Source organism: Elephas maximus, chromosome 20 (assembly GCF_024166365.1).
Source record: "Elephas maximus indicus isolate mEleMax1 chromosome 20, mEleMax1 primary haplotype, whole genome shotgun sequence".
Lineage (NCBI taxonomy): Eukaryota > Metazoa > Chordata > Mammalia > Proboscidea > Elephantidae > Elephas > Elephas maximus.
The window spans coordinates 45,736,087-45,757,868 of record NC_064838.1 but is presented as its reverse complement, the minus strand read 5'-3'; the positions used below and the strand labels follow the sequence as shown (position 1 = coordinate 45,757,868).

The following is a 21,782-nucleotide window of genomic DNA, read 5'->3' as shown; positions in this document are numbered from 1 at the left end:
ATAACTCTGTGCAGTAAATGCTGAAATGGACACGTACGCAGGATGAACAGAAACAACGGAAGAGTATCGTAACACGCCTGAGGGCATCAGGGAAGGCTTCACCCAGAAAGTGCTTTTTGCACCATGTAGAATAATGTGAAGTTTACCAGGCAGGCAAGATGAGAGGAGGACATTCAAGACAGAAGGAGGAACAGCATGTATAGATCTGTGGGAACTTGAAGCATCTACTCTCATTTATCATGATCACATGATTATAGTAATGGCTCATGACTCTTCTTTTCTGCTTAATATTATTCACCGTGCATTTTCGAAGTGCCATATTTACATCATCGGTTATTTATACTTAGTATATTCTACTTTTTCATTGTACGATGTAACACTGTATTAAATATCCACATGAGCCTTTTCTTTGAGAGCAATTCCTTACAATAAATCATACAAATGAAATTACCGAGTCAATGAATATTTGTCATGATTCTTAATTGCTCCATTTCATTCCAGAAGGATTGCACTGGTTTACACTGTTACCGTTTCTACCACATTACTAGCACTGGGCATAATCATTAATTATGGAAAATTTAAGTGCTGCTTTATCTCACTGCTCTGCTGGTCCCTGAGCTTGAAGGCAAAAAACTGGGTCTTATTGATCTATATGTCCCTGGTGCCTGAAGCATTGCTTGTCACTCAGTGCCTGTTCAGTAAATGCTTGAATGAAAGAATACAAACTATCCTTGCTTATTGTATTTGAGATGCTTAATTTATCATCTGCAAGATTCTTATATTTGAGCTTTCTGTTCTTTTCTTCCATTGCTCTGTATTTGTTTTTGCACCCTTATGCTGTAAATCCATGTTCTTTTAAAATATGCTCAATTATCCAGAAGAATGTTTTACTGTTTATTGTGCCTTTTAAAAATAGTCTTTATTTTTTTAATAAATTTTATAGTTTTTGCTTAATTTAATTATTTTATAATGTTTTGAGACTAATCTGATTTATGGTTTGATTAGGGGAGGATTTTTTTTTATGTTAATTTGATTTTCCAATCCAGGGTCAGGGTATTTCCCTCCATTTAGTTTGTCTTCCTTTATTTATCTCAGCAGAATTTTGAGGTTTTCATTAAGCAAGTCATACATAGCCATTGACAACTAAGTCTTTTACAGCTTCGCTGCTATGGTGAATGAGATTATCTTGAATTTTATTTTTCAAATTATCGTTCAGAAAATCAACTCTTTTTTTCTTTGATGTTTTTGTTCTTGATGTTAACACAGGTATACATCATGTAACCACCACCACAATCAGGATACAAAACAGTTTCTTCACCCCTGAAAACTCCCTTGTGCCATCCCTTTTTGGTCCCTCCCACCCCTTACTTCATCCCTTGGCAATCACTGATCCTGTTCTTCATCACTAGTCTGTTTGAGACTGCCATATAAATGGAATCATACAGTATGTGTTGAGCCAGCCTTCTTTCACTAAGCCTCATTCCATGTTGTGTGTATCACTAGTTTGTTCCTTTTTATTGCTGAGTACTATACTATTGTATGGATGTACCACAATTTGTTTATATATTCACCCATGGAAGGACATTTCGGTTGTTTCCAGTTTTTGGCAATTATAAATAGAGCTGATGTCAACATTTGTGGACAGTTCTGTGTGAACTTAAGTTTTCTTTTCTCTCTGGTAAATTACCTAGGAGTGGAATTGTAGGTTGTATTGTAGATTTGTGGGTTATTGTAGGTTTATGTTTTAACTTTATAAGAAACTGCGTAACAATTTTCTAGGACTGTGCCATTTCGAATTCCCGACAGCAATGTATGAGAGTTCTAGCTCTTCTGCATCCTTTTGGTATTGTCAATATTGTCAGTATTTTTCATTTTAACCATTTTAATAGGTGTATAAGGTCCCCACGTGGTGCAGATGGTTAATGTGCTCGGCTGCTAACTGCAAAGTTAGAGGTTTGAGTCTGCTCAGAGGCATCTTGGAGGAAAGGCCTGGTGACCTACTTCCAAACAGTCAGCCATTGAAAGACCTATGGAGCACAGCTCTACTCTGACACACACGAGGTCACCATGAGTTGGAGTTGACTCAACGGTAACTATTAGGAATGACTGTGATGTTGAGCCTCTTTCATGTGATCATTTGCCGTTCTTAAATCCTCTTCAGTAAAGTGTTCAGATCTTTTGCCCATTTTGAAATTGGGTTGTTTGTTCTCTTATGATTGAGTTTCGAGAGTTCTTTATATACTTGGATACAAGGCGTTTGTCAGATACGTGATTTGCAAATATTTTCTACTAGTCTATAACTTGTCTTTTCAGTCTCTAAACAGTATCCTTTACAGAGCAAATGTTTTTAATTTTGATGAGGTCCAGTTTTTCAGTTTTCTTCTTTTATGGGTCATATATTTGTTGCCCTGTCTTAGACCTTACCTAATGCCCCAGGTCATGGAGATTTTCTCCTGTGTTTTCTTCGAAAAGTTGTATAGTTTGGGGTTTTACATTTGCATAAAAAATCTGTTTTGAGTTCATTTTTATATGAGGTATGCGGTTTAGGTCAAGGTTTTTTGTTTTGCATGAGGATGACAGTTTCTCCAATACCATTTGATGAAAAGACTATCCATTCTCCATTGAATTACCTTTGCACCTACTTGTGTAGGTCTGTTTCTAGAATTTCTATTCCATTGATCTTTATGTCTATCCTTTATGCTTAATATTCCTACTTAGTAATGGCCATCACAGTAGCAGGAATAAAGATTTGTATTTACATAGCTTCTTAAAGAGGTCAAAATGCTTATCAGACAACATTTTGTCATTTTGTTGATATTCATTGTGTATTTCTCCAGAAATTAAATATTTCATAACTCATATGACTCAACGGCACTGGGTTTTTTTTTTTTTATGAACTTCATTGTGTGGATGATTTTGGGATTTTCTACACAGGCAATCACATTGTCTGTGAATAGAGACACTTTTATTTCTTCCTTTCCAGCCTTCCTTGTTTTACATCTAAGGGGAAAGCCATAAATTAAGTTTTTCACCATTAATTATCACAGTAGCAGTAGGTTTATTATGGATGCCTTTTGCCAGGTTGAGGAAGGTAACTTGTATTTCTAGTTTGTTGCTTTTTTTTTTTTAATAATGAAAAGACGTTATGTTGTCAGATGTGTTTTCTGAATCAACACTGATACGATCGTGTGGCTTTCTTCTGTATATATGGTTGGTTACATAAATTGCTTTTTAAAATATTGAGCCAGCTTTGTAATCCCACAATAAAGCCGACTTGGTCATGGTGCATTTTTCTTTTTATATACAGGCAGTCTCCAGGTTATGAGTGCGCGACTTGCATACAACCCGTAGTTATGAACCAACCCCTGGAAAGCCTATTAAAAATTTGCGGTACTGTATTTTTACACCAAGAATGCATGCCTTCTGCGTTTGTTTGCTGGCCATGCCCTCCCCTCCTTCCCTCTCCCCTAGCTCCCCAACCCCGCCAGGCAAGGCACAGCCATGCCAATCTTCTTGCACATGTTGCTGTAAAAACAAAACTTAGCGTAGAGTGCTTACAAAACACCTGAGGCAGGGGGTGCAGCCAGCAGACAAATGCAGAAGGGATGCATTATTTGCTTAAAAATACAGTACAAACAATGGTTCGTAATAACAAATGGGTGCTGCTTTGTGATATGCATCAAAACATTATTATTATTACTGTAACAGAGAAAATATTGAAGTTGTCAAGGATTTCTCTTTACTTGGATCCACAGTCAACACCCATGGAAGCAGCAGTCAAGACATCAAGTGACATATTGCATTTGGCAAATCTGCTGCAGAAGATCTCATTAAGTATTGAAAAGCAAAGTTGTCACTTTGAGGACTAAAGTGCACCTGGCCCAAGCCATGGTATCTTCAGTTGCGTCACATACATGCGAAAGCTGGACAATGAAAATGGAAAACCAAAGAATTGATGCCTTTGAGTTATGGTGTTTGTGAAGAATATTGAATATACCATAGACTGCCAGAAGAACGAACAAGTCTGTCTTGAGAGAAGTACAGCCAGAGTGTCCCTTGGAAGCAAGGGTGACAAGACTTCGTCTCACATACTTTGGACATGTTATCAGGAGGGACCAGTCCCTGGAGAAGATGATCATGTGTGGTGAAGTAGAGGGTCCCTGAAAAAGAGGAATACCCTCAACGAGATGGATTGACATAGTGGCTGCAACAGCGGACTCAAACATAGCAATGATAGTGAAGATGGGGCACAGGACGGGGCAGTGTTTTGTTCTGTTGCACACAGGTCACTATGACTCTGAGCCATCTTGATGACACCTAACAACAACAAAGATGTTTTAGTGTATCTGAAAATGTTTCTTTAAGGTTTTTTATGCATAGAAAAGTACACTATATACTGTATTCTAAGTCAAACATTTGACTAATTGATGTTAAATACAAACCATACCTAACTGTACTGTTTTCAACCCTAACACAGACTTAGGAATGGAACTCGTTTGTAATCCAGGAGCTGCCTGTGTTGCTAGATTTGATTTGCTGATATTTTGTCTGTGTTTTTGAGGTATATAGGTCTATAGTTTTTCCGTCATTGTCTCTATCTGGTTTTGGTATCAGGGTAATGGTGGCCTCATAAAATGTGTTGGAAAGTGCCCTCTTATTTTCTGCCAGAGATTGTATAAAGTTGATGTTATTTCTTCCTTAAATGGTAGAATTTGGCAGTGAAACCATATGAGCCTGGGGATTTCTTTTTTGTAAGGTTTTAAACTTCAAATTCAATTTCTTTCATATATAGAGAGAAAGCTATTGAGGCTATTTCATCTTGGATGAGTTTGGGTAGCTGGTGGTTTTAAAAGAATTGAAATATTTCATCTATGTTTTATTTTACACATAGAATTATTCATAGTAATCCCTTATCCTTTTAATGTCTGTTAGGTCTATAGTAATATCTTCTCTTTCATACCCAGTATTGATAATTTGTGTTTGTTCTCGCTCTTGTTCTGCCTTTGTCAGTCTTGTTACAGGTTTAGTCAATTTTATCAAAACCAGCTTTTGGATTGATTTTTTTTTTTCCTACTTTGTTTCTGTTTTTAATTGCATTTATTTCTAGGATTTTTGTTTTGTTTTTGTCCTTTCCTTTCCTCCTTTTGGTTTGGGTTTATTTTGCTCTTCTTTTTCTAGTTTCTTGATGTGGAACTGAGATCATTGATTCAAGATCTTTCTTCTTTCCTGTTATAAGTACTTTTCAAAAACAGCCGCAGCACTATATCGACAGGGAACTGCCAGAAATTCAGGCCGGTTTCAGAAGAGGACGTGAAACCAGGGATATCATTGCTGATGTCAGATGAATCCTGGCTGAAAGCAGAGACTATCAGAAGGATGTTTGCCTGTGTTTTATTGACTGTGCAAAGGCATTCAACTGTGTGGATCATAACAAATTATGGATAACATTGCGAAGAATGGGAATTCCAGAACACTTAATTGTGCTTATGAGGAACCTGTACATAGATCAAGAGGCAGTTGTTTGGACAGAACAAGGGGATACTGATTGGTTTAAAGTCAGGAAAGTGTGCATCAGGGGTGTATCCTTTCAGCATACCTATTCAGTCTGTATGCTGAACGAATAATCCGAGAAGCTGGACTATATGAAGTAGAATGGGGCATCAGGATTGGAGGAAGACTCATTAACAGCCTGCGTTATGCAAATGACACAACCTTCCTTGCTGAAAGTGAAGAGAACTTGAAGCACTTACTAATGAAGATCAAAGACCACAGCCTTCAGAATGGATTGCACCTCAACATAAAGAAAACAAAAATCCTCACAACTGGACCAATGAGCAACATCCTGATAAGTGGAGAAAAGATTGAAGTTGTCAAGGATTTCATTTTACTTGGATCCACAATCAACAGCCATGGAAGCAGCAGTCAAGAAATCGAGTGATGCATTGCATTGGGTAAAGAGACCTCTTTAAAGTGTTGAAAAGCAAAGATGTTACCTTGAAGACTAAGGTGCACCTGACCCAAGCCATGGTATTTTCAGTTGCATCATACGCATGTGAAAGCTGGACAGTGAATAAGGAAGACCAAAGAAAAATTGACGCCTTTGAATTGTGGTGTTGGTGAAGATTGTTGAATATGCCATGGACTGCCAAAAGAATGAAGCAATCTGTCTTGGAAGAAGTGCAACCAGAATGTTCCTCAGAAGCAAGGATGGTGAGACTGCATTTTACGTACTTTGGACATGTTGTCAGGAGGGATCAGTCCCTGCAGGTCGTCATGCTTGGCAAAGTACAGGGTCAGAGGAAAAGAGGAAGACCCTCAATGAGGTGGATTGACACGGTGGCTGCAACAAGAAGCTCAAGCATAACGATTGTAAGGATGGCGCAGGACCGGGCAGTGTTTCGTTCTGTTGTGCATAGGGTTGCTATGAGTTGGAACCAACTCGATGGCACCTAACAACAAGTACTACAAATTTCCCTTTAAGTGCTGCTTTAGCTGCATACCACAGATTTTGTAGTGTTGTATATTTATTTTCATTCAGTTCAAAATATTTTCTAATTTCCCTTGGGATGTTCTCCTTGACCCTTGGATTATTTAAGAGTATATTGTTTATTTCCAAGTGATTGGAGATATTTCTGTTATCTTTCTGTTACTGATTTGTAGTATAATTCTAGTATGGTCAGAAAATACACTTCATACGATTTTAATTCCCCTGCATTTAAGATTTATTTTATAACCCCGAATATTGTATATGTTGGTGAGTGTTCCATGAACATTGGAAAAAAAAAAATTCTGCTGTCGTTGCATTCAGTGCTCTGCAAATGTCAGTGAGATCGCTTGGTTGATGCTGTTGTTTAGATCTTCTATATCTTTGCTGATTTTTTATTAGTTCTATCTAAAACCGTGAGAGGAGTTTTGAAGTCTCCAACTGTAGTTGTAAATTTTTCTATTGTTCCTTTCATTTGGATCACTTTTTGCTTTGTGTTTTTTGAATCCTTGTTGTTAGATGCATATACATTTATTGTTATGTCTTCTTGGTAACATAACACTTTTATCAAACTGCTTTTTCCTCTGTATCCCTAATAATTTTCTTTACTTCGAAAAGTCTACTTTTCCTTATATTAGTATAACCACTCTAGTTTTCTTTTGACTCATGTTTGAATGGTATATCTTTTTTCATTCTTTTACTTTTAAACTCTATCTTCTGAATTGAGATTCTCTTAGACAGTGTACAGTTGGGCTTTTTTTTTTTTTTTTTAATTATTCAAACCTCTTTATTGTACTTGCGGTGTTTAGATCATTTACATTTATTGTAATTTTCGATATGTTAGGATTGAGTGTACCTTTTCATTATCTGATTTCTGTTCATTCCCTCTGTTTTTATCTTCTCTTTCCCCTTTCCTGCCTTGTTTTAAGTTATTTGAACTTTTTTTAAGATTACATTTTAATTTATCCACTGTATTTTTGATATATATCTTTGTATAATTTTTTTAGTGATTTCTATAATCAAGAATTTACCACTTCTGTTGGAATGTAGAAACCTTGCCACCTTATAGGTTTCTTTTCCCTCTCCCCTTTATGCTCCATTTGTCTTACATATTACATCCACATTCATTGGAAAAATCCATCAGATGATATTATCTTATTTTCTACCATCAAACATATTTTAAGGAACTTGAAAGCCTAGGCTGTATATGTATCCAGATATTTCCCATTTCCGCTGCTCTTGCTTCGTGCTCAACGTTCCACATTTCCTCCTGGTATCATTTCATTTTTCTTTGGAGAACTTTCTTTAGTAGTTCTTTTAAAGCAAGGCTTCTTAGTTTTCCTTCATTTGAGAATTCTTTATCTTCATTCCTAAATGATATCTTCTGCTGGCTATTTAATTCTGGCTTGATAGTTTCTTTCTTTTAGCACTTTCAAAAATGCTGTCCTACTCTCCTTTGGCCTCAGTGGTTTCAGATGAGAAATCCAAAAACCAAAAGCCAAACCTGTTGCCATTGAATTGATACCAACTCATAGCGACCCTCTAGAAATCCAGAGTCATTCAAATCATCATCCCCTTGTAGGTAATGCATCATTTTTCCTTTGTCTTCAACAAGTTTGATTATGATGTGTTTGGGTGTGGATTTCTTTTGTTAATCTTACTTGTGATTTGCTCAGCTTTTTGAATCTCTAGGTTAATGTCTTTCATCACACTTGGGATATTTTTGCCATGATTTCATCAAATACTTTTTCATCTATTTGTTCTCTGTTTTTGGTTTCTGGAGCCCCACTGGTGCAAATCTTTTGTTATTGTTCCACAGGTCCCTGAGGCTGTTATTTCTTTCTCAATCTTTTTTGCTCCATTGTCCAGAGAATAATGTCTATTGCTGTATTTTCAAGTTCACTGACTCTTCCCTGAGTTATCTTCATTCAGCTATTGAGCCCATCCAGTGAGGTCCCCCCCGCACACAGTTATTATAGTTTTAATTCTAAAATTTCCATTTGGTCCTTGTTTATATCGTCTATTTTATTGCTGATACATTTTACTTTAAAATCTGTTTCAAGGGTTTTAACAGTTGCTTGGTTTTACCATTTTTATTATGGCACTTTAAAGTTTTTGTCATATAATTCCAACGTCTGTCATCTTATTGTTGTCTTCTGTTGATTGTCTTTTCTTATGCAAGTTGAAGTTTTTATTTTCATTGTATATCAAGTAATTTTTTAATTTTATTCTGAACATTTTTATTATTACATCATGGGTCTCTGGGTCTTGTTTAAATCCTACAGAAAATGTTGGCATTTCCGTTTTAACAAGTATTTGATCTGGTTAGGGTTCCGGCTGCAGGTTGGAACTGTAGCTTTAATGTCAGGTCAGTTTCAAGGTATTTGCAGTGCTATTTGGACCTATCTTAGAAGTGTGTATCACCCAGGCATCATTTTGGGACCTGGGCATAGGTTTATCTGTTAGCTCAATTCTCCATGTCTTTGGTATGCTAATTAGGATCACAGGTTGTAATAAGCCCAGAATTTCATAAACAGTTTTATAGAGTTGCTTTCCCAAGTACTAGGGAGAACAGAGAACAGGAAAAGAGTTTTGGCCATAGGCTCCTGTTGCGGGCTGCTGTCATTACCATCACTGCCACCATAGAACTGCCTGCAGCCTGGGGCACAAGAGAAGAGAGGAAAAGGAAAGAAAAGAACCTGAGGGATTTCCTCTTCTCCCTCTGAGTTTGAGGAGTTCCCTTTCCCACTCCTGGAGTCAGGCTCTCTAAAGCTCTCTCTGCCCCACAGTACTCACTTCTGGGTTTGGGGATTTGTTGAGTTTGAGCTGTGGGAAAAAGTGGTAAACACATCAGTTTGGTGGTGCTTTCCAGCCCACCTGTTGTGTTTACTTTTTCAGCATTCTCACATAGCTGTGATATGCATTCTCCCACGTTTTATAGTTGCATTCAAAGGGAGAGAAAGAGTGCAACCTCTGAAGGGGAGATAATTTTAAAATTCTGTTTTCTAATTAATCCTCATATACAGGACAACAGTTGAAGTTGTTAAGAGTTCAGTTAAGTGGCCAAATTACATGGTTTTCAATTAATTCTTTTGGCTTTGTTTCTGCCTATATTTATGTCAGCTGCACATAATGCTATTTTGGTCTCTTCCTTTGATCACATAATTCTCACTCTATTCTTCCATTTGTACCTTTTAACGAGTCTAATGGGTGAAAGTGGTCTTGTCATTTCTTTGCAGCTGATGGAGTGATTTCCTTGAAGCACAGCTTCTGTACACAATTGCAGGGCTAGTGGGGGCGGTGAGCCTGGGTATAGCTCAGCTGAGCTGTATGAGGTCCAGTTCTGAGAAAAGTCGGGTGGGAATCCTCACTGAAGACCCGTGAGGGCAACTGCAGTATGTGTTTCTGCTTACTTTGGGCATAATTGAACTGTAGCTGACATTTCTCAGCAGCAGCCTTTTGAACTCACTGAATTGGGTGTAATTTCAGAACAGATTTGCATGCAGCTCTTTTAAAATGCAGATGTTTGGAGAAATCTCACCTGAAGCAGTTGAGCCGCAGCTGCTGTCTGGCACACTCCAGAAGTGGGATAGGGTCTCAGTGGAGGTGCAAACTCACCCATATGTCATTCAGAGTCCACATTAAGGCGTGATTACTCTTGTGCCCTTCCTCTCAGCCTAAGTGACTGGTTAAGAAATGTTCAACCCCTTCTCAAGAGCTAGAGATGATAATCTAGACTTGGTTGCTGTGATCTAGTTAAAAGACACAGTGCATTTGAGCAGTGGGGTCAGTGGAGGCCAGCCAGGTTTCAGCTTTGTGATGGGGACAGGGTCAGGCTCCACATGAACTGCTGAAACAGCCTGTTAATCTGAATTATGGTGTTGGCAAAGAACACTGAATATACCATGGACTTTGAGAAGAATGAACAAATCTGCCTTGGAAGAAGTACAGCCAGAATGCTCCTTAGAATTGAGGAAGACAAGGCTTTGTCTTGTTTACTTTGGAGATGTTATCAGGAAGGACCAATCCCTGGAGAAGGACATCATACTTGGTAGAGGGTCCGCGAAAAAGAGGGAGACCCTCATCGAAATGGATTGACACAGTGGCTGCAACAGTGGGCTGAAACATAACCTACTACTGTAAGGATGGTACAGGACGAGCAGCGTCTCCTTCTGTTATACATGGGGTCATCGTGAGTCAGAACCAACTCGACAGCACTTAACAACATAAAACACATTACATGCTTGCCACACAAGGTGAGGCTGTTCAGAAGAATAAATGAGAAAATGTATATGAAACTGTAAAATGTAAAGTACCACACCAGTCTTTATTAAAAATTTTTAAGCAACAAAGATAAAAATGAGACATGAATGGTGAATTAAGTGGTGGTTAAAAAAAATTTTTGTTGTTGTTATTAGGTGCTATCAAGTCGATTCTGACTTATAAAGATCCCACTGAAAAGAACTGCCCCATAGGGTTTTCTTGGTTGTAACCTTTATGGGGCAGATTGCCAGGTCTTTCTCCCATGGAGCCATTGGGTGGGCGTAGATCGCCATCCTTTTGGTTAACAGCTGAGCACTTAAGCATTTATGCCACCGGGGCTCAAGTTTAGTACTGGAATCAAAGATTAATCCTAAGCCTGCAGGACGTGGACTTGAGGGGCTGAGTTAGGAGCTGAGAACCCTTTGGCTAGAAGTGCCTGGACTGGCTCGACACCCTTCAAGCCCCTGGCAGCCCCGGGAGTTCATGATTGTGCACATTAGTGCCCGAGACTCAGGGATGCCTAAGTGTTATTCCTCATCTCGCCCACGACAGTGGTGATTAGCAACGCAGGCTTCCCAGGATACCTGGGAAGAGGGTGGACCCTGGTTTGGTTGTCAGTGTTCTTTCTCCCAGGCTCCCCAAACCCCAGATCTCAGTCCTGCTCTCCATGTAAAAGAGGTTATGTTGGGCTAAGGCACCAAAGGACCCAGGTTTCCAATTAATAGCCTGACCCACAAGGTCCTGGCTGTGCTTTAACTAGAAAGCCTGGCGTTCTGGAACACAGACATTCCTGAGGAACCATGAGAAGCGGCACTTCACCCTGACCTGGCATATTTCCAGTCCCGAAGGGCTCCATTACGTCCACCTCCAAGGTTTACCTCCATCTCCATGGGCCGTAGTGTCCTGGGGGATGGGCACTGACTCCTGGCATGCTTCCTGTGCCATAGGCAACTGAAGCACACATGGACCTGAGACTCAGGGTGCCTGGCCAACAAGCATGAGCAGAGACAGGCCATATGACCACTCTGTCTTCCCTCCCTTGCAGATCACCTCCAACGAGAAGCACCTGGAAAGCCTTAAGAATGCAGGTAGCCTCTTGCAGGCTCTGGAGCAGCTGGCCCCAGCGGGCAGGTAAGTGAGGCCCAGGAGGGGCAGTGCAGAGTCCAACCGGGGTCTCACCCATTCTTTCCTCCCTCCACATTCCCTTTCCAAGGACCACCACCTTCCAGTCTATCACTGCCCATGGAGATTCCTCCTAGCCCACCTCTCTGCTCCACTGCTGCTCCCCCAACCCTGGGAGAAGTACCCAACTCCTAAGGGGGTACCTGAGTTTCACTGTGTGTGTAAGACACGGAGTGGTGACTAGCATTTCTTGGTACTTTCTGTTTTCAAAAATAGATTAAAAACCAAGGGATTTTGTGAAAAGTGCTTCCTAGTGTGTTTGGGGTTTGTGTGTGTGTGTGGTTTTTTAAAAATTATTATTTCTTTTTTTTTATTATTATTGGAATTGGATCAATTGACTGGGCCACTGTGACCTTGGAATTAAGTATGAGGATGGCATGATCCATTTGCAAGAATCTGTACATTTTTTAAATTTATTGTGGCAAAAAATATTGTCTTAGTTATGTTGTGCTGCTATAATACACATACTGCAAGTGGATGGTTTTAACAGAGATTTATTCTTTCACAGCTTAAGAGGCTAGAAGTCCAAATTCAGAGCACCAGCTCTAGGGTGAGCCTTTCTCTCTCTGTCGGCTCTGGGGGAAGGTCCTTGTCATCAATCTTCCCCTGATCTAGAACCCTCTCAGCTTAGGGACCCCAGATCCAAAGGACACACTCACTTCCTGGCTCTTCTTTTTTGGTGATGGGAGGTCCCTAACTCTCTGCTCACTCCTCTCTTCTTTTATCTCTTGTAAGATAAAACGTTATAGAAGCCACACTGCAGGGAAACTCCCTTTGCACCAGATTGGGGCTGTGACCTGAGTAAGGGTGTTGGATCCCACCCTAATCCTTTTTAACAGAACCTAATCTTGCCTCAGTGACCACAGGCAGAGATTAGGATTTACAACACATAAGAAAATTACATCAAATCACAAAATGGAAGACAACCACACAATATTGGAAATCATGGCCTAGCCAAGTTGATGCATATTTTTGGGGGACACAATTCAATCCATGACAAATATGTATAGCATAGAATTTGCCATTTTGACCATTTTTAAGTGTACAGCTCAGTGGCATTAGTTATATCCACAATGTTGTACGACTAACAATGCTGTTTATTTCCAAAACTTCATCACCCCAAACAGAAGCCCTGTTCCCCTTAAGCGATAATTTGCCATCTCACCATCCCCCTTAGCCCCTGGTATGTTCTACTTTCTACCTCTACGTTTTTTGCCAATTGTAGATACTTCGCAGAAGTGGGATTGTAAAATATTTTGGTTCAGTTTCATAACATGGAAGAATCTGGAAGGCATTATGCTGAGTGAAATTAGTCAGTTGCAAAAGGATAAATATTGTATAAGAACCACTATTATAAGAACTCGAGAAATAGTTTAAACAGAGAAGAAAATATTCTTTGATGGTTACGAGAGGGGGGAGGGAGGGAGGGTGGAAGAGGGGCATTCACTAATTAGATAGTAGATAAGAACTACTTTAGGTGAAGGGAAAGACAACACCACAATACAGGCGAGGTCAGCACAACTGGACTAACCAAAAGCAAAGAAGTTTCCTGAATAAATGGAATGGTTCGAAGGCCAGCATAGCAGGGGCGGGGGTTTGGGGACCATTGTTTCAGGGGACATCTAAGTCAGTTGGCATAATAAAATCTATTAAGAAAACATTCTGCATCCCACTTTGAAGAGTGGCATCTGGGGTCTTAAACGCTAGCAAGCAGCCATCTAAGATGCATCAATTGGTCTCAACCCACCTGAATCAAAGGAGAATGAAGAACACCAAGGACACAAGGTAATTACAAGCCCATGAGACAGAAGGGCCCACACATACCAGAGACTACATCAGCCTGAGACCAGAAGAACTAGATGGTGCCTGGCTACAACGGATGACTGTCCTGACAGGGAACACAACAGAGAACCCCTGAGGGAGCAGGAGAGCAGTGGGATGCAGACCCCAAATTCTCGTAAAAAGACCAGACTTAATGGTCTGACTGAGACTGGAAGGACCCCTGTGGTCATGGCTCCCAGACCTTCTGTTGGCCCAGGACAGGAACCATTCCCGAAGCCAACTCTTCAGACAGGGATTGACTGGACAATGGGTTGGAGAGGGATGCTGGTGAGGAATGAGCTTCTTGGATCAGGTGGACACTTGAGACTATGTTGGCATCTCCTCCCTGGAGGGGAAATGGGAGGGTGGAGGGGGTTAGAAGCTGGCGAAATGGACAGGAAAAGAGAGAGTGGAGGGAGGGAGCGGGCTGTCTCATTAGGGAGAGAGTAATTGGGAGTGTGTAGCAAGGTGTATATGAGCTTATATGTGAGAGACTGACTTGATTTGTAAACTTTCACTTAAAGCACAATAAAAATTAAAAAATATATTTTGGTTCAAAATACATTAAAATTTTGTGTTCTGACTGATTTCACTCAGCATAGTGTTTTCAAGGCTCATCCCAGTCGTAGCATGTATCAGAACTTCATTTCTCTGTATGGCTGGGTAATATTCCATTGTAGATATAGACCACATTTTGATTATCCATTCTTCTGTTGATGGACATCTAGGTTGTTCCCACCTTTTGGCTATTGTGAATAATGCTGAAAGGAACATTGGTATACCAGTATCTGTTTAAGTGCCTGCTTTCAACTCTTTGGTGCAGAATTGCTGGGTCGTGTGATAATTCTATGTTTATCTTCTTGAAGAACCACCAAACTTTTCCACAGCAGCTGTACCATTTTACGTTCCACCAGCAACAGATGAGGGTTCCAATTTCTCAACTTCTTCACCAATGCTTGTTTGGTTTTGTTTTTTTTAATTTTGTTTTGTTTTAGATAATAACCATCGTACTGAGTATGAAGCGGCATCTCATTGTGCTTTTGATTTGCATTTCCGTAGTCACTAATGATATTGACTATCTGCTGTAGAGAAATGTCTATTAAAGCAAGCCCTTTGGCCATGTTTTAAAACATTTTTATGATTGAGTTGTAAGAGTTTATTATATGTTTTAGATACAAGTCCTTTATTAGACAATGATTTGGCAAAAAGTTTCTCCTGTTCTGTGGGTTGTTTTTTCACTTCTTTTTTTCTAAATCTTATTTATTTTGTTGTTGTTGAGACTATCAGGCAAAACATGCACCAACCCAACAGTTTCAACATATATCATTTAGTGACATTGATTACATTCTTTGAGTTGGGCAACCATTCCCACCCTCTTTTTTTGAGTTGTTCCTCATTAACATAAACTCACTGCCCCCTAAGGTTCCTGTCTAATCTTTTCAGTTGCTCTTGTCAATTTGAGCCCTTATAGATACTTCTTAAAAGAGCGTACTGCTCAAGGCAAACTATTTTTTTTACTAGTTAAGCTAAACAATTGTTAGGTTTTAAAATGACTTCAGGGGATGTATTTGGTTTAAGGTGTAATGAATATCTCAGGGCAATAGTTTCAGGGATTTATCCACCCTTCCATGGCTCCAGAAAGTCTAGAATCCATGAGAATTTGAAATTCTGTTCTGCATTTCTTCCTTTTGATCAGGATTCTTCTGTGGAATCTTTGATCAAAATGTGCAGTAATGGTAGCTGGACACCATCCAGTTCTGGGCTTATGGCAAAGGAGGCAGTTATTCATGGAGGCAATTAGCCACACATTTCATATCCTCTTCCCATCCCTGACTCTCCTCCCTCCTCTGTTGCCCCAGGTGAACATCCAAGGTGTGCCTTGGATGGCCTTGTGGGCTTTTAAGACTCCGGGCACTACATAGAACTAAGAGGTAGAACAGAGGCACTAAACTTGTTATTAGGCCAATTAACTGGGATGTCCCATGAAACCATGACACTAAACTTTCAACCCAAGAAACCAAATCCCATGAGGCTTTTGCCTGGACTTTAGCAGCCTCAGCAACTCCTCTTTTTAGTCATTGTTGTAAATATATCTATCACACAGCTTTTGCTAATTCAGCTTTTTATGAGTATACAACTTATTGACAGCAATTCCAATAATCGACTATGCAACCCTACCCTTGATCAACATGATATTTCCATCACCGTTAAATTCACCTTTTCCCCCTCCCTTCCACCCCGGTAACCACTAATAAACTTTGCTCTCTATACATTTGCCCTTTCTTGTCTTTTTAAATAAGTAAAGACATACGACATTGGTCCTTTTGTGATTGACTTATTTCACTCAGCATAATGGCTTCCAGCTCCATCCATATTACAGCATGTATCAAGACTTCATTTCTCCTGCTGGCTGAGTAGTATTACATTGTACACATATACCACATTTTGTTTATCCATTCATTTGTTTATGGGCATTTAGGTTGTTTCCAACTCTTGGCTATCGTGCATAGTGCTGCAGTGGACATTGGTGTACAAGCCTCTTTTTGAGTCTCTGCTTTCAAGTCTTATACCTAGGAGTAGAATTGTTGGGTCATATGGTAGTTCTATTTTTAATTTTTTGAGGAACTGCCACACTGTTTTCCCCAACAGCTGTACCATTTTGCATTCCCACCAGCAATGAATAAGGGTTGCAATTTCCCCACAATCCTCACCAGTATGTTATTTTCTGGGTTTTTGTTTTGTTTCATTTTGTTTTTAATCTTAACCGTGCTAGTGGGAGTGAAATGGTATCTCATTGTGGTTTCGATTTCAACTCTCTGATGGCTAATGATGCTGAGTGTCTTTTCATGTTTGGTGACCATTTGAATGTCCTACCTGGTGAGATGTCTATTCAAGTTTTTTGCCCATTTTATGACTGGGTTAATTGTCTTTTTTTTAAGTTATCGAAGTTTTATATATATTTTTTGTTTATTAGATTCTTGTCAAATCTATGCTTTCGAAGATATTCACCCATCAGTAGCTTGTCTTTTCACTTCTTTGGTAAAGTCTTTTGATGGTCACAAGTTTTTTAATTTTTATGGGGTCCCATTTATTTATTTTTTCTTTTGCTTTTTGTGCTTTTGTTATTAGATAATTTATTGTTGAAAGTTAAGCCTGACAGCATTTTCCCTGCTTCTTGTTCTAAGAATTTTATGGTTTTGGTTTGTACATTTAGGTCCTTAATCCATTTTGAATTTGTTTTTGTATATCGGATGAAGCATGGATCCTGTTTCATTTTTCTGCACGTGGAAATCCAATTTTCCCTGCACCATTTATTGAAGAGACTCTTCTTTCCCCATCGAATAGACTTAGTGCCCTTGTCAAAAATCAGTTGACCATAGATGTGTGGGTTTATTTCGGACTCTCAGTTCTATTGCATTGGTCTGTGTTGATTATACCAGTACTGGGCTGTTTTGATTACTTGAGCTGTATAGATCGTAGGTTTTAAAGTCAGGAAATGTAAGTCCTCCTACTTTGTTCTTCTCTTTCAACATTGCTTTGGCTGTTCAGGGCCTCTTGCCGTTCCAGATAAAATTGAGGATTTATTTATTTATGTAAATCTTCTTACTTTCTTGATGGTGTCCTTCGAAGCACCGAAGTTTTTTTTTAAGCAAAGAAAGCTACATAATGATTTAAGAATACGGACATTTGCATGATGAATAGAGCATTAAAACATGCAGAAGAAAGTTTTTTAACTTGATGAAGTCCAGTTTATCTGTTTTTTCTTTTGTTTGTGATGTGGTATCATATCTAAGAACCCTTTGCCAAATACAAGATCCTGAAAGTTTACCACTAACTGTGTTTTCTTCTGCAAGTTTTATGATTTTAGATCTTATATTTAGGCCATTGATCCATTTTGAGTTAATTTTCTTAAAGGGTATGAAAGAGGTATCAAATTTAATTCTTCTGCATGTGGAAATCCAATAGTCCCAGCACCATTTGTTGAACAGACTGTTCTTTCCTCATTGAATGTAGTTGGCACTCTCGTTGAAAATCAATTGGCCATTGATGTATGGCTTTATTTCTGAGTCTCAAGTCTCTTCTGTTGGTCTATGTATCTGTCTTTTTATCAGTACTCTACTGTTTTGATTGCTGTAGCTTTGTGATAAGTTTTTAAATCAGGAAGTACAAGCCCTCCTACTTTGTTCTTCTTTTTCAAAATTGTTTTGGCTATTTGGGGCCCCTTGCAATTCTGCATGAATTTAGGCATTGGCTTTTCCATTTCTGCAAAAAGACTGTTGGAATTTTGATAGTGATGGCATTGAATCTGGAAACCCTGGTGGCGTAGTGGTTAAGTGCTACGGCTGCTAACCAAAGGGTCAGTAGTTCGAATCTGCGAGGTGCTCCTTAGAAACTCTATGGGGTAGTTCTACTCTGTCCTATAGGGTCGCTGTGAGTCAGAATTGACTCGATGGCACTGGGTTTGGTTTGGTTTTTTTTGGCATTGAATCTATGTATCACTTTGGGTAGTATTGACATCTTGACAATATCAAGTCCTCCAGTCCATGAACACAGGATGTCTTTTATTTATTTAGATATCCTTTAATTTCTACCAGCAACGTTGTATAGTTTTCGGTGTATAAATCTTTCACCTCCTTGTTTAAATTTATTCCTAGGTATTTTATTCTTTTAGGTGCTGTTATAAGTGAAATTGTTTTCTTAATTGAGTTTGGTTTTAATTTGAAGGCAAACGTGTGGCTGGGGAGTTGTTGAGAAGGTGCATCCACAGGGAAGGCTCATCTCCACCAGCCTGTTTTGCATTAATCCTGGATTGTGCGAATGGAGGGAGGAGAAGAACTCACCACCTCTGAGGCTTTAGCTTAAGCCAGAGAAGTGGGTTCTTACCCATGGTTTTCTGTGAGGCGAGGGTGGGTGAGGCTGACTTTGATGTGAAGGGCCACTCCTCACCCCACTGGGCCACTCGTGGTATAAAAGCGTCGGGTTTGTGAAGAGCATGTGACGTCCATCCCCAGGGACCCCCCCCTCCAGCCTTGTGCAAACAGGCTTGATGAAGCCACCCTGAGCAGATACGTGCCGAAAGAGGGGAAGGGGAGATGGGGAAAACCATCTGGTCGCAGCAGTTTTGCAGACAGCTCGAGAGCCCTCGTCTCCGGGTGCCTGCTTTGTGGGGCTCCTCATCAAGCCTTTGTGCCAAAGCTAGCACACCCCCTTGCTGGGCCAGTGTGGGAGAGAGGTGGACTCAACGTATAAAAAAACAAGCTCAGTGTCCCGTGAGGCTGGTGGCCTCTCCTGCATCCACACCAAATATAGCAACTGCAACATCTACATCAGGCAGACCTAAGGTTGGGTAGGGAGTTTGTCACTGTTGTCACTGTGAAGGAGTCTCCTTTGCACTTTGTTCAGATGGCCCAACCAGAATGAATGGAAGGCAGTGTTCTCAGTCACTGGGCCCTCTGGGGCTGCCCTGGTGGGCGGGATGGGCAGACTAGCCTAGACTCAGCAGGGATCAGGCGGGACCTTTGGTCAACAGAGCAGGAATGTGTAGCACCACCTCTGGCTGCAGTCTTCAGCCGCAGCCCCGTTTCACTGCAACCCATGTCTTTTATGCAGCCCTCACTCATTTATTTGGCAACAGCTCTACTTCTGGGCACTCAGGAGTGTGTCACAAGCTAATTTTATACTTCAAGGGGCATTGCTATCTGAGCGTCCTTCTTTCTTTGCTAACAGTTGTTCCAACCAACCAACCAACCAACCAGCCAGTCGCCATGGAGTTGACTCCAACTCCTAGCAACCCCATGTGTGTCAGAGTAGAACTGCGCTCCGTAAGGTTTTCAGTGGCTGATTTTTTGGAAGTAGATTGCCAGGCCTTTCTTCCAAGGTGCCTCCAAGGTGCTTTGGAACCTCCAGTTTTTTGGTTAGCTGCCATACGTGTTAACCATTTGCACCGCCCCAGTACTCCTCCTAACAATTGTGAAGGCACGGGTTTAAATGTGTTTCAAACAATTTGCTTTGCTCTGGTAACAAAGTTTCCATATGAAGCTCTTAGTGGCACATCTGGAACCCTGGTGGCACAGTGGTTAAGAGCTTGGCTGCTAACCAAAAGGTCAGCAGTTTAAATCCACCAGCCGCTCCTTGGAAACCCTATAGGGGCAGTTCTACTCTGTCCTATAGGGTCGCTATGAGTCGGAATCAACTTGACAGCAGTGGGTTTTTTTTTCAGTTGTACATCCACACCTACGAGAATAAGAAACCCAGAGGTCCTGGCTGACTGTCCAGGAAGCAGTACTGTGGCACAGAGTGGTCAGTGTTTGGAGATGGGGTCCTGCCTGAGAGGGTCTAGGGTCTTTGTCATTTTACATAAGTTGGCTCCAGGCAGGAGCTGAGCAGGCATGCTGGGCTCTGGCTGCTGTTGGTCTGAGACATCCATACAGTCAGGGTCAGTGCTCCCAGCCAAGGTGGTTCAGATGCTGCGTGGTAGCCAGAGCCAGGTGCTCAAGCCTAGCTTAGAGGCTGGGACTGGGGTGAGGTTTTCACCTTATGGCTTGGGAGCCTGGGTTTCCTCCTTCAGCTTCCCAAGATGATGCACATTTCAGCTGCAGGAAAGAGCTGCTCCATCAGGTACTTGGGTGCAAAAGAGGCCAGCCCCTTTGAAAGGGGTGGGGGCATTTTACCTGGAGATGCCTAGTAAGTGTTTCTACTTTGGTTTTCTCACAGTTCGTCTACCGACAGTGCAATGACTTCCTTGGCCCTGGAAATCCTCACAGCTGCTGGCCACTAAGTGAGAAGGCAGTCTGCACAGGCCCATCCTGCGACCCCAACCCTAGGCTGCACAGGCAAGGTCAGCTCCGAAATGCCGTCGGCACATCACCACCACAGCTGTCCCTTGCTAAGGGCTATATTCTGGACTTAATAAAGTCAGCTGAACCCAGAACCTTCTGGCTGAGGTGCACTCACTAACCCTGGGCCCTAGAAAACGGACGCAGAATGTTCTTCCTGGTTCCTGTGGGATGCATCTGGGAAGGCCAGGTTTGCTCTCTGTTCTCCAAAATGTCCCTGTCTGCGTGGGCTGGGCAGGCCTCCTTGGACGAGGCACCGCATTCCTCATCCGGGGCGTCAGTGAGCGTCTCTCTCTGGGGAAGATCTAAGAGGCAGGATCGGGCATGCATGCTCTCTGGGCTGCGGCTGGCCTCCAGAGCAAGCCAGTGGAACTTACCTTTTAGCCTCTGTCTTCCTGCCTCTTTCCCAGCCTGGCTTTTTTTCCTTTAAGGGATAAACTGATTCCAAGAATTCTGGGGACCGCTGGGAGGGGCTCCACTGGCAGGCACAGGTCATTAAAAGTTTGCCTAAAGGAATACAGAATGCTGGTGGAAAGCTGGCTTCCTGGAAGGTTTGCCTACCCCTTCCATCTTCTGGAGCCCTGGTGGCACACTTGTTAAGAGCACGGCTGCTAACGAAAAGGTCAGCAGGTCGAATCCACCAGCTCCTCCTTGGAAACCCTATGGGGCAGTTCTAATCTGTCTTTTAGGGCCACTATGGGTCAGAATCAACTCGATGGCAATGGGTTTGGTTTTCAGTTTCCTGCCTTCTACCGTGTACCCCCTTATCCCTGAAACCCACCCAGCTTCCTCATGTGCCCTCAGGGATGCCCTTAGCTCTCCTCTGTAGGAATAACCCATGAGACTATGTGGTGGGCACTGTGGAAGGATTCTGGGCTGTTGTCCTGAGGAAGGCTTCCTGGTGGATCTGGACTAAAGGGCAGTACTGAGTCCTGGAAATCTCAAGTCAGTTGAGAAGTTGAAGCCATCCCTTGGCCTTTCTCAGGCCTCAGTTTCCTTATCTGCAAAATGAAAGGGCTAGACTAGATTTGTGGGTACTAACCCCCTCCCAGCTCAAATGCTCTGTGCTTCTCAGAAGGGGGATTTGTCCCTGACAAACATTACCCCAACTCCAGGTGGGCTTCAGTGCAACAGCTACCTGTTTGGAAAAGGACACATCTGGGTAGGCAAGGGGCAAGGAAATGAGGGTCCCAAGT

General features: G+C 41.2%; 1 protein-coding gene across 8 annotated transcripts in view; it reads left to right on the top strand.

The window, feature by feature from the left end:
• The window catches only part of ULK4 (unc-51 like kinase 4), a 710,695-nt gene extending 689,202 nt beyond the window's left edge, over positions 1–21,493 (top strand). For all 8 annotated transcript variants that reach the window (XM_049862196.1, XM_049862197.1, XM_049862203.1 and 5 more), the window contains 2 exons: positions 11,793–11,878; positions 20,465–21,493. In XM_049862196.1, coding sequence (XP_049718153.1) covers positions 11,793–11,878; positions 20,465–20,528 — 150 coding nt within the window. In that variant the 3' untranslated portion in view covers positions 20,529–21,493. The remainder of the gene's footprint in view (positions 1–11,792; positions 11,879–20,464) is intronic.
• The last annotated feature ends 289 nt before the right edge of the window (positions 21,494–21,782 follow it).